General features: G+C 35.9%; 1 protein-coding gene across 6 annotated transcripts in view; it reads left to right on the top strand.

Annotated features, from left to right (window-relative positions):
- Efa6 (Exchange factor for Arf 6) overlaps window positions 1-13,947 on the top strand; it is a 308,310-nt gene that overhangs the window by 264,447 nt on the left and 29,916 nt on the right. For all 6 annotated transcript variants that reach the window (XM_085950148.1, XM_085950141.1, XM_085950155.1 and 3 more), the window contains 6 exons: window positions 2,713-3,289; window positions 6,430-6,638; window positions 8,295-8,488; window positions 9,608-9,800; window positions 11,791-11,984; window positions 13,663-13,789. In XM_085950148.1, the coding sequence (XP_085806274.1) occupies window positions 2,713-3,289; window positions 6,430-6,638; window positions 8,295-8,488; window positions 9,608-9,800; window positions 11,791-11,984; window positions 13,663-13,789 (1,494 nt within the window). The remainder of the gene's footprint in view (window positions 1-2,712; window positions 3,290-6,429; window positions 6,639-8,294; window positions 8,489-9,607; window positions 9,801-11,790; window positions 11,985-13,662; window positions 13,790-13,947) is intronic.

The raw sequence follows: 13,947 nt of genomic DNA, 5'->3' as shown, positions 1-13,947 counted from the left end.
GAAATCGCGATCACACAATTGGACAGACACGTCAGTGCCGGAGTTGTATACATTTTTTGCCGTATCAATGCTGATGACTCGAAATAAGCACACGTCGATAGAGGAACATTGGAGTACCGATCCTTACCTGCATGCAGACATTTTTGGGAAAATAATGGCTAGAAATCGATTCCAACTTATTTTACAAATGCTTCATTTTTCTGATCCTAGTGTGACCGCCTCAAATGATAGACTAGCTAAAATTAGATTACTGTTAGAACACACAAGAACAATTTTTAGGGAAACGATGATACCGTATCAGAATCTTTGCATAGATGAGAGCATAATCGTGTTTAAGGGTAGATTAATTTTTAAACAATTCATTCCTTCCAAAAGACATCGATTTGGAATAAAAATGTTTGTGATGTGTGACGTAATGACAGGATATATTATTGACTTTATAATTTATTGTGGGGAAGGGACTGACATACAAGACAATGAAAATCTCGGTATTTCCGGTGCGGTAGTGACAACGCTAATGAAAGACTACATCGGGAAAGGTCACACCTTATGGTGTGATAACTGGTATTCGAGTCCGGCGCTTTTTAAATACCTTCACTCTCACAAAACGAATGCTTGCGGTACAGTGAGAAAAAATCGTAAAGATATGCCAGAGTTCAGCAAACTGAAAAAGGGAGATACCGAGTCTAAGTACAATAGTCCACTTTTGGCTCTGAAATGGCACGATAGGAGGGATGTTCACATGCTATCCACCCTCCACGATGCATCATTTGGACCAACGGGAAAAGTGAACTATAGAACTGGCGAAAACATCGAAAAACCAAAATGTGTTATAGATTATAACAAAAATATGGGTACGGTAGATAAGTCCGACATGATGCTTAGCAACTTGTCGTGTATGAGAAAGTCGATCAAGTGGTATAAAAAGGTCGCATTCCACATGATCGACTTATATTTATTAAATGCTTTTTATTTATATAAATATATTAAATGTGACAAAAAAACATTGGGTGATTTTCAACTCTGTGTAATAAAACAATTAGTGAACAAATATTGTGTGAGAATTTCAAATGCACCCCTGCCCAAGCCGACAGCGTCAACTAGCGATAATCCCGTACGATTATTGCCCAAAAGTGCAACGGGACATTTGCCAGAATACATTTTACCGACACAAAATACCGATAAGCCTAGAAGGAGATGTTTCGTATGCGGGAATTCTAAAAAAAATCCGAAAAAAACAAAACTCTCTCGCTATATGTGCCCAACGTGTGATGTTGCGTTATGTCTGTCACCTTGCTTTAAAATATATCACACGTCAAAAGAATTTTAAAATAGGTTTATTATTGTATTTGTTTTTTTTTTAATATCTGAGTTCGTGTTAATTTATCAATAATATTCAATAAGTTAAGTGTTTGTGTAGTTTAAATATATTAAAAGGGTCCCCTTTATATTTGTTTACGACTCGACTCAACCCGAAGACATTAATATGTGATTTATCGATATGCACTTGAAAATTAGTAACACTTCAATTCGTGGGAACGTAATGCACAAGTGTCGAAATAGTACACACCGCGCAGAGCTCTAACTATTGGCTACAAAATGGCGTCTTACGGTGAGTTCTTTCAAATTTGGATAGCATTCGTTTGTTCGAGTGTTTCTGATATTATAACTGATTTATTACGGTTTTTTAGTGTGTCGAAATTATTTTAATGGTTTTGGGTTCTCGACTGGAGCTGTGACATATTTTTTATTGCTTTTTTTAGTATAGAACAAAGACGATAATGAAATTCATGCGTAGTTATGGTGCGTCATACGATTTTTGAGGCAGGTGCCGGGTTAATAAGATTGTCAAGAAATTCTATGTAGGTACATCTATATCATTACAAACTTTCCCAACCATTCGATTGAGGCGGCTCTCGTGGTGCAGTGGGTAAAGCGCTGGCCTTCCACCCGAGAGTTCCTGGGTTCGATTCCCGGTCAGGACACAAAATATTTATGTGTTTTTCTCAAAGCCTGGGCGTTTGTGATTGTTCAAAATTACTAACAACCACCTTGTACGAAAAAGCAAGGACATGGTTATTAATAATTCAAAAAAAAAAAAAAAAATCATTCGATTGAAACCACATGATAGCGGCTAACGTGTCGGCTTATAATGTCATGGGTCTCAGGTTTGTATCCTGGGTATAGCAAATACATACACATTTTTTTTTTGTGTTTTTGGAATCAAAAGTATGGACCTAATAGGTTGAGCAAGTGGCTAGTATCTATTTCTCGTAAAAACAAAAATCGGTTATTATAAACCTCCACTATGTGGAGGCCATTTTATTAGGATCGGACATGGTAAAAAAAAATGTAGGTAGGTACTGTTACTTATTGAGTCGCTTATAGAGAAATAGGGCTTCAATATTTGATACTGAAGCTAACAAAAATTACTTTCAGGCTAATTATTAAATAGATTGCAAGACTATTTTTTATTGAATATTTAGATAAACAATCACAAATAGTAGGTCATGAATACAGTATAAAAATGTCAAACTGGTCTATCAATGCGCCAAAGCACCGAATAATAAGTTTTCTATGACTAACTATTCAACCACACTAGATTCATTATGATACAAAAAGTTTTTATGAATTCTAGGTATAGTCCAAATTCTTGAGTTAAGATTGGATTTTATTAAAGATGCACTTCAATATGTGTTGTCTTGTTTTCAGATCGCTCTCCCCGGCTTCTCCGACGAGCGTGTCGAGCTCGGTGATGTCCAGCGCTTCGGTTTCCAGTCGCACCCCGCCTTCGGGGACGCACGCGGGCGAATGTTCCACCCGCCCGCCGCAGCACCCCGCCCACAGCATCTCGGAAGCCGTCTCGAACATCTCCAGCCCCGACTACCAGGAGCAGGGCGTGGACCTGTTCAATGGCCGTGAGTGTATGGAGGTGTCCGACCCCAGCGATTCCGATTCAACAATTCTAGTCTCGGAACCGTGCAACAGAAGAGTGAAATGCGGTCAAGGAGGCGATCCTCCCTACATGACGGGGTCCAGCCCTTCTTCCGACAGTATTCCCAGACAGACTGGAAACGATAACTCCAGCGGCTCCGCTAATTCTGATAATCATAATAACAATCAATCCATGGATCATCGGATTGTGATTCAGGTGAAAGGACCAGATAAGCAGGACAAGGAGAGAACGGGCAACAGTGATGGAAACAGTCCTTCGGCTATGAGAAATAATCCCAAAGGCAATAATAATGGAGAGTCTGGTCAGCATACGCCCGAATCCCACGGTTACCGTGTAAGTTTATATGTCTTAAAATATCTTAAATTATTTTCTTTGCAAATTTTTTGAGCCATCTGGCCTCAAATTAAAATATTGCATTTTTGTAATATTAAAAAGTTTCAACACTTCGGTATTGATACTTACTTTCATTTAATATGACGTCTCTGGTCGTAGCACTGTATGAGTGGGGGAAGAACAAAGATTCGCTCGCTTGGTCTAAATGCGGCTTTACTCTGTTATCGTAAAATAGGTTCGCGATCAAGTGGATTTATTTAAAAATATGAAATATCGCTAAAAATACACAGAACCATAGAGTTCTGCGGAATACCATTTGGGGAACATTATACTGCACTTCTTAGTGATAGGTTGGGGGGCCCGCCAAATCTTGGGGGTCGCTTCTTAATCTTCTTAAAATATAGGTTAGTACCTTAGACCATGGTTTCCCAAACTATGGGTCGCGAGCGAATATTGAGTGGGCCCTCGCCACTGTATACATGAATTAAAAAAAATAGGAAGTGATAAATTTGATATTTCATTCCGCTATTTGTAATTCCTAAAAATTGAAATAAACTTAAGTTACGAAATTCTGGCTCTCAGTTGCTGATAATTACCCTTACCTGTTCGATGAAGCTATGAAAGTCCTCCTCTTTACTACCTCATATCTATGTGAGGTCGGATTTTCGGCTATGGTTAACATTAAAACTAAATGCCGAAATAAATTGGATATATCAAACTCACTGCGATTAAAAGTAAAGTTGAAGTTGATTCTAAAACTGTAATGAAGAAAAATAAGAAACAAATACATCCTTCCTATTGAAATAACTTTGTAAAAAAAACCTTGCAGGTGTAGGCATTTAAGTAATATTTTTTTTTAAGTTGTGTTTCTTATTTCAACAGTCTTTCATTCATATTGGTAAAATATTTTTTAAAGTTTTAAGACAGCATTAAGTTGTTCCACGACTCGCCACTAGGGAATCTGAGCGTTACCAATATTTATGCCCTCTTTTCTCTAAGACAGCTAAGAGGTGGGTCCCAAGATTGGAAATTTTTGTTAGATGGGTCGGAGCCCAGTCAACTTTGGGAACCACTGCCTTAGACTATAGATACATCCAGATGCCACCCATTGCATTGCTAAATGAAGCTGCGTGCCGTGCGTTTGGTTTGTGGGCGAGCGAACGCATTCGTATTCAAATGTTCGAGACCATAGACCATTTCGCTAGTGCTCGCCCAAAGTGCTCGCACTAGACGCTCAGAATTAAAATATATTTTTCTATTTTTTTACGTTATATAGTATTTTTTAAGTCAAAATGCAACCATTACGTAAAAATATTCATAATTTAAGTTATTTTAAAGAAATACGGTCACTGGATATTAAAATATATAATAATATACAAATAAATTATCACTAACATGTATCAACTTACCTATGAAACGTAATACCATATTCTTGCTTATCAGTACGGCTACCACATTTTAATACAACACACAGAACCATCTTTTCTACTTAATTAACTAAAAATATGTACCACTGACTTTATGTTTAACACAAAAATAGCTATTTTAGCAACACGGTTATCGACGTATAATTAAGCAATAAGATAAGATTTGGCGGCTACACCGAGCAAACCATCTCCCAAATCTGTAAACCTTTTATCTTGCTCTAGCGCCTATCGCAGAGATTATAAGGGTGCCGAATACTTTCTCACTCGCACTTATGCATCGTTTTTGTTCAGGCCTTGGTTAGTACATTATATCGTGATCAATTCTTAATTTGCCCACGGCAGGTAACTCCTGCCATTACCTGTAGGTTCATTAAATTATTACTAATTTGTTGCTATATTTTCATAGCAATATTTTTGAGTTTAACTGACCTTTATAATTTTTTTCTCGAAGAGGAAGCTTCAATGAAGCACAAAAAAATCACCGATGCTTTATACCCTTTTTTTAATGAATAAAGACAAAGTAATCCATTTGATTCATTAAAAAGATACATAAGCTATTCTGCGAGTATATTCTAACTACATAAATATTTTTTTGTATTTCGTTATAAACATACCACGTAGGCGTGAAGTTTGATAGTTTTGATAGAAAATATTACATAGTAGGCATAATTTCACGGTGCTTAAATTTTTCTATGCTTCACGATAGTACTATGGCAGTATTTGACAGGTCGCAGATTTTTAACGACACACGTTGAGTGTAAGTAGAATAAGCTCTTACTACAATCGCTGTAATACTGATAATTTGTGGCTTAGTATTTCATAATTATTCAAACAGATGTTACTGTATGTTTAATTTTTTAGATTATGCAAATCAATCGACAGTGGTTAGTAATTTGAGTTTAAAGTCGGGCAAGATAGCTCGTGAAATTTGTATGTGCGGCCTGTCGATCACGACCTCATAGAGCGAGATAACCTGCTGAAGACATTTATAACCGGTTAGGTGTAAACGCAAAAACATATTGCTACATCAATGTGACAGCGTCCAAAGAATTTGACAAATTTCAAATATTCATATAGATTTACCACCAATAATGGAATGGAAGATATTCCAATTTTCCAGTTTTAGCATGTTTATTGCAATCATTATTACCATAAGACCGTTTTTATAGGAACAAAATTAAAATTGACAAAGCTTATAATAACAATCGCTTCAAGAGACATTGTGCGTTTATATTGTTGTACGAGAAGCTAAATACAGTATAACCCCTATTTTACGTTTTTTAAGGGACTGAAGAAAAAAAACCTAATTGGAGGGAAAATGTAAAAGGGGGGTATTGAAAAAAAGAACATTTAAATTTTATGTTTCTAAAAAAATAACGTTTTATTAAAAAACAACATTCAATTAAAATTTTTATTGAAAAATCGTTCGAATGTCAGGACCCAATCATTGTCAAGTGCGCGTAACTCACATATTTTGAATATTTCCGACGTAAATCGCGGGAAAGAAAAACGTAAATGCGGGTATTAAATGTACTGAAATACATCGGGACTGAAAAATATACACGCAATTGCCGGGAAAACGTGAATTCTGGGCACGTAAAAACGAGATTATACTGTATACTAGAAGAAGATTCTTCATCGTTTCGTAAACATAAAAATGGCAATTTACTTATTACTTGTATATCCTAATGTGCCAATACTTTTGTCCACCAGGAACTGAGAGACGAAGAAATAGGCAATCCATCAGCTTCGGCGTGCTCCTCCCCGGAGGAAGTGAGTTGGGAAGCTGACGCGGACTCGCTGCACTCGTTCCACTACAGCCCCAAAGCTGTCGATTTCCCTTCGGCTGTTCGCTTAGCCAAGCGCCTCTACGGCTTGGACGGATTCAAAAAGTCCGATGTTTCCAGGCATCTTAGTAAAAAGTACTGATCTATCTAATTTTACTGTTTAATTTTCTTTATTTTGTGTTCATATGATAAATAACAACTCCACCTAAAATTATTCCACAAATTCGACACGGCGAATCATACATATTCAAAACGGTGGTCGGTTTACGGTGGTCAACTTTTCACTGTAGGGCTTCGACCGTTATTTTTTTCATTTCGGTTTCGTTCCAAAAAAAATTACTGGTTTTCTGTTCAGCTCTGAGTGATTAATTTTAAAATGTTTTTTTGCATTTTGTATTAAAAAAATATTTTCTAGCATAATTTAGAACATTTTATGGTACTTGTATTATGATAGCCTGGCGCCACGCTCGGAAACCAATAGTTACATGCTGCATTGCACGGCTGTAGCTATAAATTTTAAAAATAATATATTATAAATTATGAGAATTATGTTGACATGCATCACGACAACTGAAGTGGGCAGTAAGATTATGTTAATGCACGTGTTTGAACATGATGTGGTGAACTGTTCGTTCCGACAAAAATAACAGTTTTTCTGGTTTTCGGTTCAGTTCCAGCCCTACTTTTGAGGTTTGAAAATGTCTTTTAAATGAGACTTACTGGCGAGGGGTGGGGAGGTAAGCTGGATTCGACATAAACTTTGTCAGTCATATTTATTTTGTTTTTATTGAGCAAAGAATACAATTTGCAGATGGTACTGGTTATATTTTAAAATTCAATTTAACAATTTAATTAAAGTTCAGAAGCTTCTCAATTTTCACGCGACAGTTGGAACTTGTGCGATATCTATGCCTGCGCAGTAGAATGATAATGTCGAACCTGCCGGAAAAAATACAAATTACACTGTGCTGAGCATTTTGACGGTTACCGATTTTCACGACCTGTCTGAGCCTGTCACCGCACAACAACAACGCAACTCGCTTATGCTTGAAGAATAAGATTGGCAAGACAGTCAGCACTTTTACGTGTAAACAGTTTTTATCACGATAGTTTAATTTACACACTATTGGTGCCAGTAAATCCATGTATGTGTACAGGGGTTACATGTAAATTGTACCTATTACATTTCACCGTAGCACAGTTCGTCGTGAGCGTTAACGGTGAAGTGTGATACAGCGAACTACATACGTACAAATATCCGGACACGGTGTACAGGCGCTATAAGACTGACTATTTATCTTTCAAGATGTTTCCATCAAAAATGTCCAGTTTACTAGCAACCTTTTTGACAAGGCAGTATTATATTAACACATAGATTAGTGTGGGTCTGATAAGGATTTTTCGGTACTGTTCGGTTATACGGAATACAGCGGAAAACGCATTTTGAAAATAGCCGATAAACTAAATTATTTTTTAGTTTGGGTTAGTTTAGGTTGGGTTAGGTTAGGTTTGGTTTGGTTAGGTTAACCTAACAAATAATCCAGTTTATCGGCTATTTTCAAAATGTGTTTTCCGCTGTATTCCGTATAACCGAACAGTACCGATTTTTCGATCGTCTAAAGTGCCTCTGTAAACCTTAGCAGCATTTATTTGCTAGTATAACCTCGTACTCAGTTATTTGAGAGAAAGTCGTATTATTATGCAGTATATTTAATTTATGTATTTCAATAGTGACTGTGAAAAGAAATCCACATGGCTTGTCATTCTATGTGGTATGTTTTTACCTTTCAGCAATGACTTCTCACGGGCGGTGGCGGAGGAGTACCTTAGGTATTTTAGTTTCGAAAAGGATACCTTGGACGGTGCCCTACGGAAATTCCTCAGACAGTTCTGCCTGACGGGGGAAACGCAGGAGAGAGAACGAGTCTTAGTTCATTTTTCAAGGAGATATTTAGACTGCAATCCTGGAACATTTAACTCGCAAGGTAAACTATATTACGTGCAAATAGACCTTTCATAGCTACCATTTCCACTGCAACATGAAGCATAATATGAGGGTTTGCAGTTTGCCCGTGCCAAGACTAGAGTTAAACTTTCAACTGACCAAAATTCAATCATACTGACAAAATAAAGTTTGATACGAAATGTTGTTCTATTTTGCCAATGCTCAATTGAATCGCTTACTCGCTAAACCTGCTCTGGAGATTTTTTAAGTTACGAGTAAATCATGAAAAACTGTTTTGTGCATTTACGATGATGTTGATACTAGGTAGTGGTGACGTTTGTATAGCGATTTAAATGTATGCCAAAAATCATGGTTTTTAATCGTGACGTCTGATTGGTCGCCTATGTAGAGCGGATTTAGTAACCTGTTATTTATCCTAGAGCGGATTTAGGGACTCAAGTTCATTATTCATTATGATTTTTTGACGAAACAGGGCAGAATTTCATTTCAAACTCACAGCTCGATAGGCTGATAGACCTATCGATATAGCACATACGTACATTCAAACTAATTTTATTATCGTCCAGAGCGGGTTTGGCGACTCAATTCAAAGTTTAGTTTTGGTCTAAATTAGACATTAATGGACTTTTAACAAGGAATGGTATTAGACATTCGGTCGAGTCATTGTGCTCATGCTCTTGATAAAAATGCATTGTGAATTACATTCAACCGCGTAGGTCAAACTTGCGGCTCGCGAATTAAAAAGTGGATGTTCTTTCTGCTACTCCACTGTGGGCTTGTGGGGCACAGCTCTGTGTCTTGCGTTAATGGTTTTGGATGATTCGATAATCATTATTTGTTGTTTAAAATCTAAGGAATTTATCCTATAAAAAAACATCTTGTATTTTTTTTGAATGTCCTATTAACTGAAATTTACAAATGTGGATTATATTAATTCACTACCAAGATGACGTTATGTTATGGACATTTCTTCATGACGCAAAAGTAAAATTAAACAAACAATTGAAAAATACAATTGTATGTAATGTCATATTGATAAGACTATTTTAAATCGAAACTCTTCTATGGAACTACTATGGAAACAAGTAAATCCTAACTGAATGTATTAATAAACGTGGTTTTGCGATGTATTGTCCAGATGCGGTTCACACGTTGACATGCGCGATAATGTTACTGAACACGGACCTGCACGGTCAGAGTGCGGGCCGCAAGATGTCCTGCACCGAGTTCATCGAGAACTTGGCGGACCTCAACGACGGAGCCAACTTCCCCCGGGAAGTCCTCAAGCTGCTCTACCAGGCCATCAAAACGCATCCACTCGAATGGGCACTGTAAGTATATTATTTCAAGGAACATAATTTATCAATCAACTTTAGCTGTTTTTACATAGGTACATATTGAGAATTAAATATTACTTCTAGATATAGATATTCACAGCATGATATAAATAAGCAGAATGGAAGTACATACGTAACACTGTAAACCCTGTTAATTCAAAAGCGATGAGATCAAAGGTTTATTCATCAAATCAGTGGAAATCGCTATACGTAGTTTTTAATGAGTTTTAGCGAATATTTCAATTTATGACTATTGACTATTTTAGTAATATCCATTATAATTTAGACAAAAGCACGCACTGAAAAGAACCATATATTTCATGGGTGGCCAACCTTTTCAGCAGCCGGGCCAGATTCTAAAAATGAGATTTCCTACCGGGCCGCACAACCGATTTTTTTTATTATACAAAACAAAAAAGAAATATATAAGTATTATATATTAATAAAATAAAACAAAAATGAGAATCAAACATATTTATTAGATTAGACTTTTTTTTAATAATAAAAATTAAACAAAATAGGTAATATAAAAATAATAAATTTGAGTGATAAGTTTGATTTTGTGTGGCAGAACTAAGTGCATCAATATTAATATCGGGTGAGGATGTTCCTACACGCAAACAGTTTTCCAAATGCACATCAGTGATTCGTGTTCTCACTCGGGATTTGATACGCTTCATCCAACTAAAAAGCTGTTCACACGTGTAAGTGTTTCCAAATAGCGAAGTTATTATTAGAGCATGTTTGTAAAATGCAGGATATTTCTCCTTGTCCAAATATGTTTTGTAAAACTCTTCCAAACCAACCTGATAGAATTTCTCCTTTAACTGTTCATCGCAACATATTTCACAATGTTCCATTTGTAAATTTCCCGGTAATAAATTCACGTCTACGGAGAATGGCTTTGCAAATAGCAAAAACCACACCGTACTTTTTAAAATCTTTAGCCAATATTGAATCTCAATTTGCTAAATTAGCACATCTAGCGGCAGCATTTAATATTATTTTTATTTTCTCACTGCTCCACAGGCCACAAGTTGACACCCAGCGGGCCGCATCTGACCCGTGGGCCGCGGGTTGGCCACCCATGATATATATAGATGGTTTCCTAAACATATGAAAGTGAATCTGAAAAATCGGTTACTAAATCAGTTACAAGTTGTTTCTCATTACAATTTTATTTGTAGCACGATCTCTCACCATTATCGCTCAGATCTGTCAAAAACCATATTTAACTATTTCATTTAAACACAATTCCTGATACTAACATATGGAAACAAAACAATTGCATTTTAATACGAATGTATAACCTCAATATTATATTATCATGGTTGCAGACTTCCTAGCGGCAATCTGCAGAACTACATATCTTGTATATATATTTCAGATCCCCAGTTCTGTTCTTTACACTACAGACAGTGCTATAAATTGCAGTCATGCCACCTTGGTTGTAGAATTGTCATACTGCATGTAACAGGGCAGACCACATCAATTATTGCACATAGATAGGCTGCCAAATACACTGAAATATTATTTCATATTTACAATATTTTGATGAACAATTGCAAAAATCACATGGTACATGTGTAATAACGAAACGTTAAAACAGGCTGCCGAAGATGTTCCAATGCACCAACCTCCAGAAAAGCTATAAACGTACTCCATGAGCAATGCTGCGGGCGGTGAGGTGAGGCACGACGATACAACAGGCGCAATTTTAACAAAGCTCACAATAGCAACCATAATAATAATCTTCTTGCACAAGGGAAGAAATCTTATCTACGCGTATTGATGACTAAACGGTTGTACTATGGGTAGTAAGTCACCGAATTTAACTTAATAGAGACCTATCATATAAACCTCAGTTCACGATTCGCCCTGGACTGTAGAGCCAGGGATGCTATTAATCCACTGTTCTATATCCTGTCTATTTACCCGTATGATTTAAGTTGTACGATCTAATTATTATTCTTCATGTGTTTAGGGATACCGAAATACCAGAGGGCGACGCGGGCGATGCAAATAACCCGCGAGGAAGTGAAGCGCATCCCATCAACAGAGGAACAGCGTCGGTCGGTTCAAATCCATTCCTGGATGTGCCTGATCGCCAGCACGCTGTCGAATACAAGAAGGGCTACGTCATGAGGAAATGTTGCTACGAGGCCAACGCCAAGAAAAGTAACACGTCATTTATATTTTTTTACAACTATCTCTAATATAACATCACTGTGATAATTTTACTATTATCAAGAGCTTTTCTTTTTTCACACCATTTTCTAAATCTTATTCTCAATCCGATTTTAATAATTCTATTTAAATTATTATGTACAGTTTTACAGGCAACAAGTAATCCATTATATTATTTCTAAAGCTAATACATACTAAGAATTTTCACTTAATAATAAATTAACAAAAAGAAGATCCTTCAAAAATAGGTTTGAGTTTCAGTCATATTATAAAGTGTATCTAACCTTGGTTTATTTCTATAAATCGTTTTGCGTAAAAGACATTGCCATGACAACTGTGTAATGTTTTTCGTAGTATTAGTATTTTGTCATCTGAAATTTGATTAGTTATTCATTATACATATTGTAAATACTTATCTAAATTTATATATTTGCAGTTGTAATATAATTTAAGATGAAATCTATTTAAAAAATTTAGTCTTTTCCAATAAAATTTTATCTGTCCGATAGGTATTAATTTTAATGAATGTTTAAAATCTCACTTTGAGAGTATAAAAACATTGTATAATGTTGAAATGAAATTTGATTTGCATTACTAACACAGTATTGTATTTTGTTTTTGGCTGTCGTCGTATATTCTTCCTTTTTTATTGTCACTCGTCATTTCTAGATCGTTGTAGAGGCCAGTCTCAAGAGATAATGTAAAGTGTATGAATGGGAACGGTGTTCTAAAAGATGTCTGCGTCGGTTCGAAACATATATCTGCAGCGTTTGTAGAAACCGGATAAGCATAATGGCAATGATGCACAGATAATGTTCTGTTCCTGAGTGTCAAGGAATGTAGGATAACCGAAAATAAATTATAAAAATTCTCCCACTCTTGTACAACTCCACTATGAAGATAATTCATACCAATACCAAAATTATATTTCGACTTCTTATTATACAAATTTCAGTTATTCCAAAATTCATTACTCATATCTAGAGTCGAACAATGTAAACTCAAACTGTCGAACAAGCAGTATGTTAAAGTTAAAGGGCTGTTATAATTCAATCATCAATCAAGAACTACAGTACAAACCCTGATTTTCTGTTTTTGAAAGGACTGACAAAAGAAAACGCAAATAAAGGGAAAACCAATTTTTGAGGATTTTGAAAATTTTTAAATAAATATGTAATGCGTAATTTTAATTGAATGTTGAATACTTTAGACGTAAATTGCGGGGAATAAAAACTTAAAACTGAGAATTAAATGTACTAAAATGAAACTACACATAAATCCCGGGAAAACATGAATTCCAGGCACGTAAAGTCGTTGTTCACTGTATATCGGGAAAACATCCCAACATAAAGAGAAACCCCGATACATTCATATACACTGTACACTTTACCACATTATCTCTTGAGAATGGCCTCATGAACGGATATGAAGCATCAAGGAAGAAGGAGAAGGAAATATTCACGGTGACAGCCCAAAAATATAATAACAAATAACTGTGTAATAACTGTGAAAGCTACCATTATTATATTCATCCAGACATTTCAATTTGAAAGTGACTGTTTGACAGAGGAAGCTGGTCTTTTGAACAAGAATTATTGTAATTTTATTGATTTGGTACTGCATATTAAAGTGTTGCCGGTTTCTAAAGTTTGCCTCGTTTTATTTGCAGCTCCGTTCGGCAAGCGAAGTTGGAAAATGTTCTACTGCACGCTTAGGGATTTGATTCTGTATTTACATAAAGACGAGCACGGATTTAGAAAAAACCAAATGTCGGATAATCTGCACAATGCAATAAGGTAGACACTCACGCATATTTGATTCTGAACTTATTACAAACAACACCGTCACGCGCTTTCAAAAGCAACAAAATAACATGCTGAATTAACCAATTTGAAACCAACCGTTTGGCATGTTTCTCTTATGTAATATTTATTATTATGGTGTAAATATATTT

The sequence above is a fragment of the Rhyacophila brunnea genome, unplaced genomic scaffold (assembly GCF_057557595.1).
Source record: "Rhyacophila brunnea isolate RB1 unplaced genomic scaffold, BYU_Rbru_1.0 scaffold_10, whole genome shotgun sequence".
NCBI lineage: Eukaryota > Metazoa > Arthropoda > Insecta > Trichoptera > Rhyacophilidae > Rhyacophila > Rhyacophila brunnea.
This window is presented reverse-complemented; position numbering and strand designations above follow the sequence as displayed.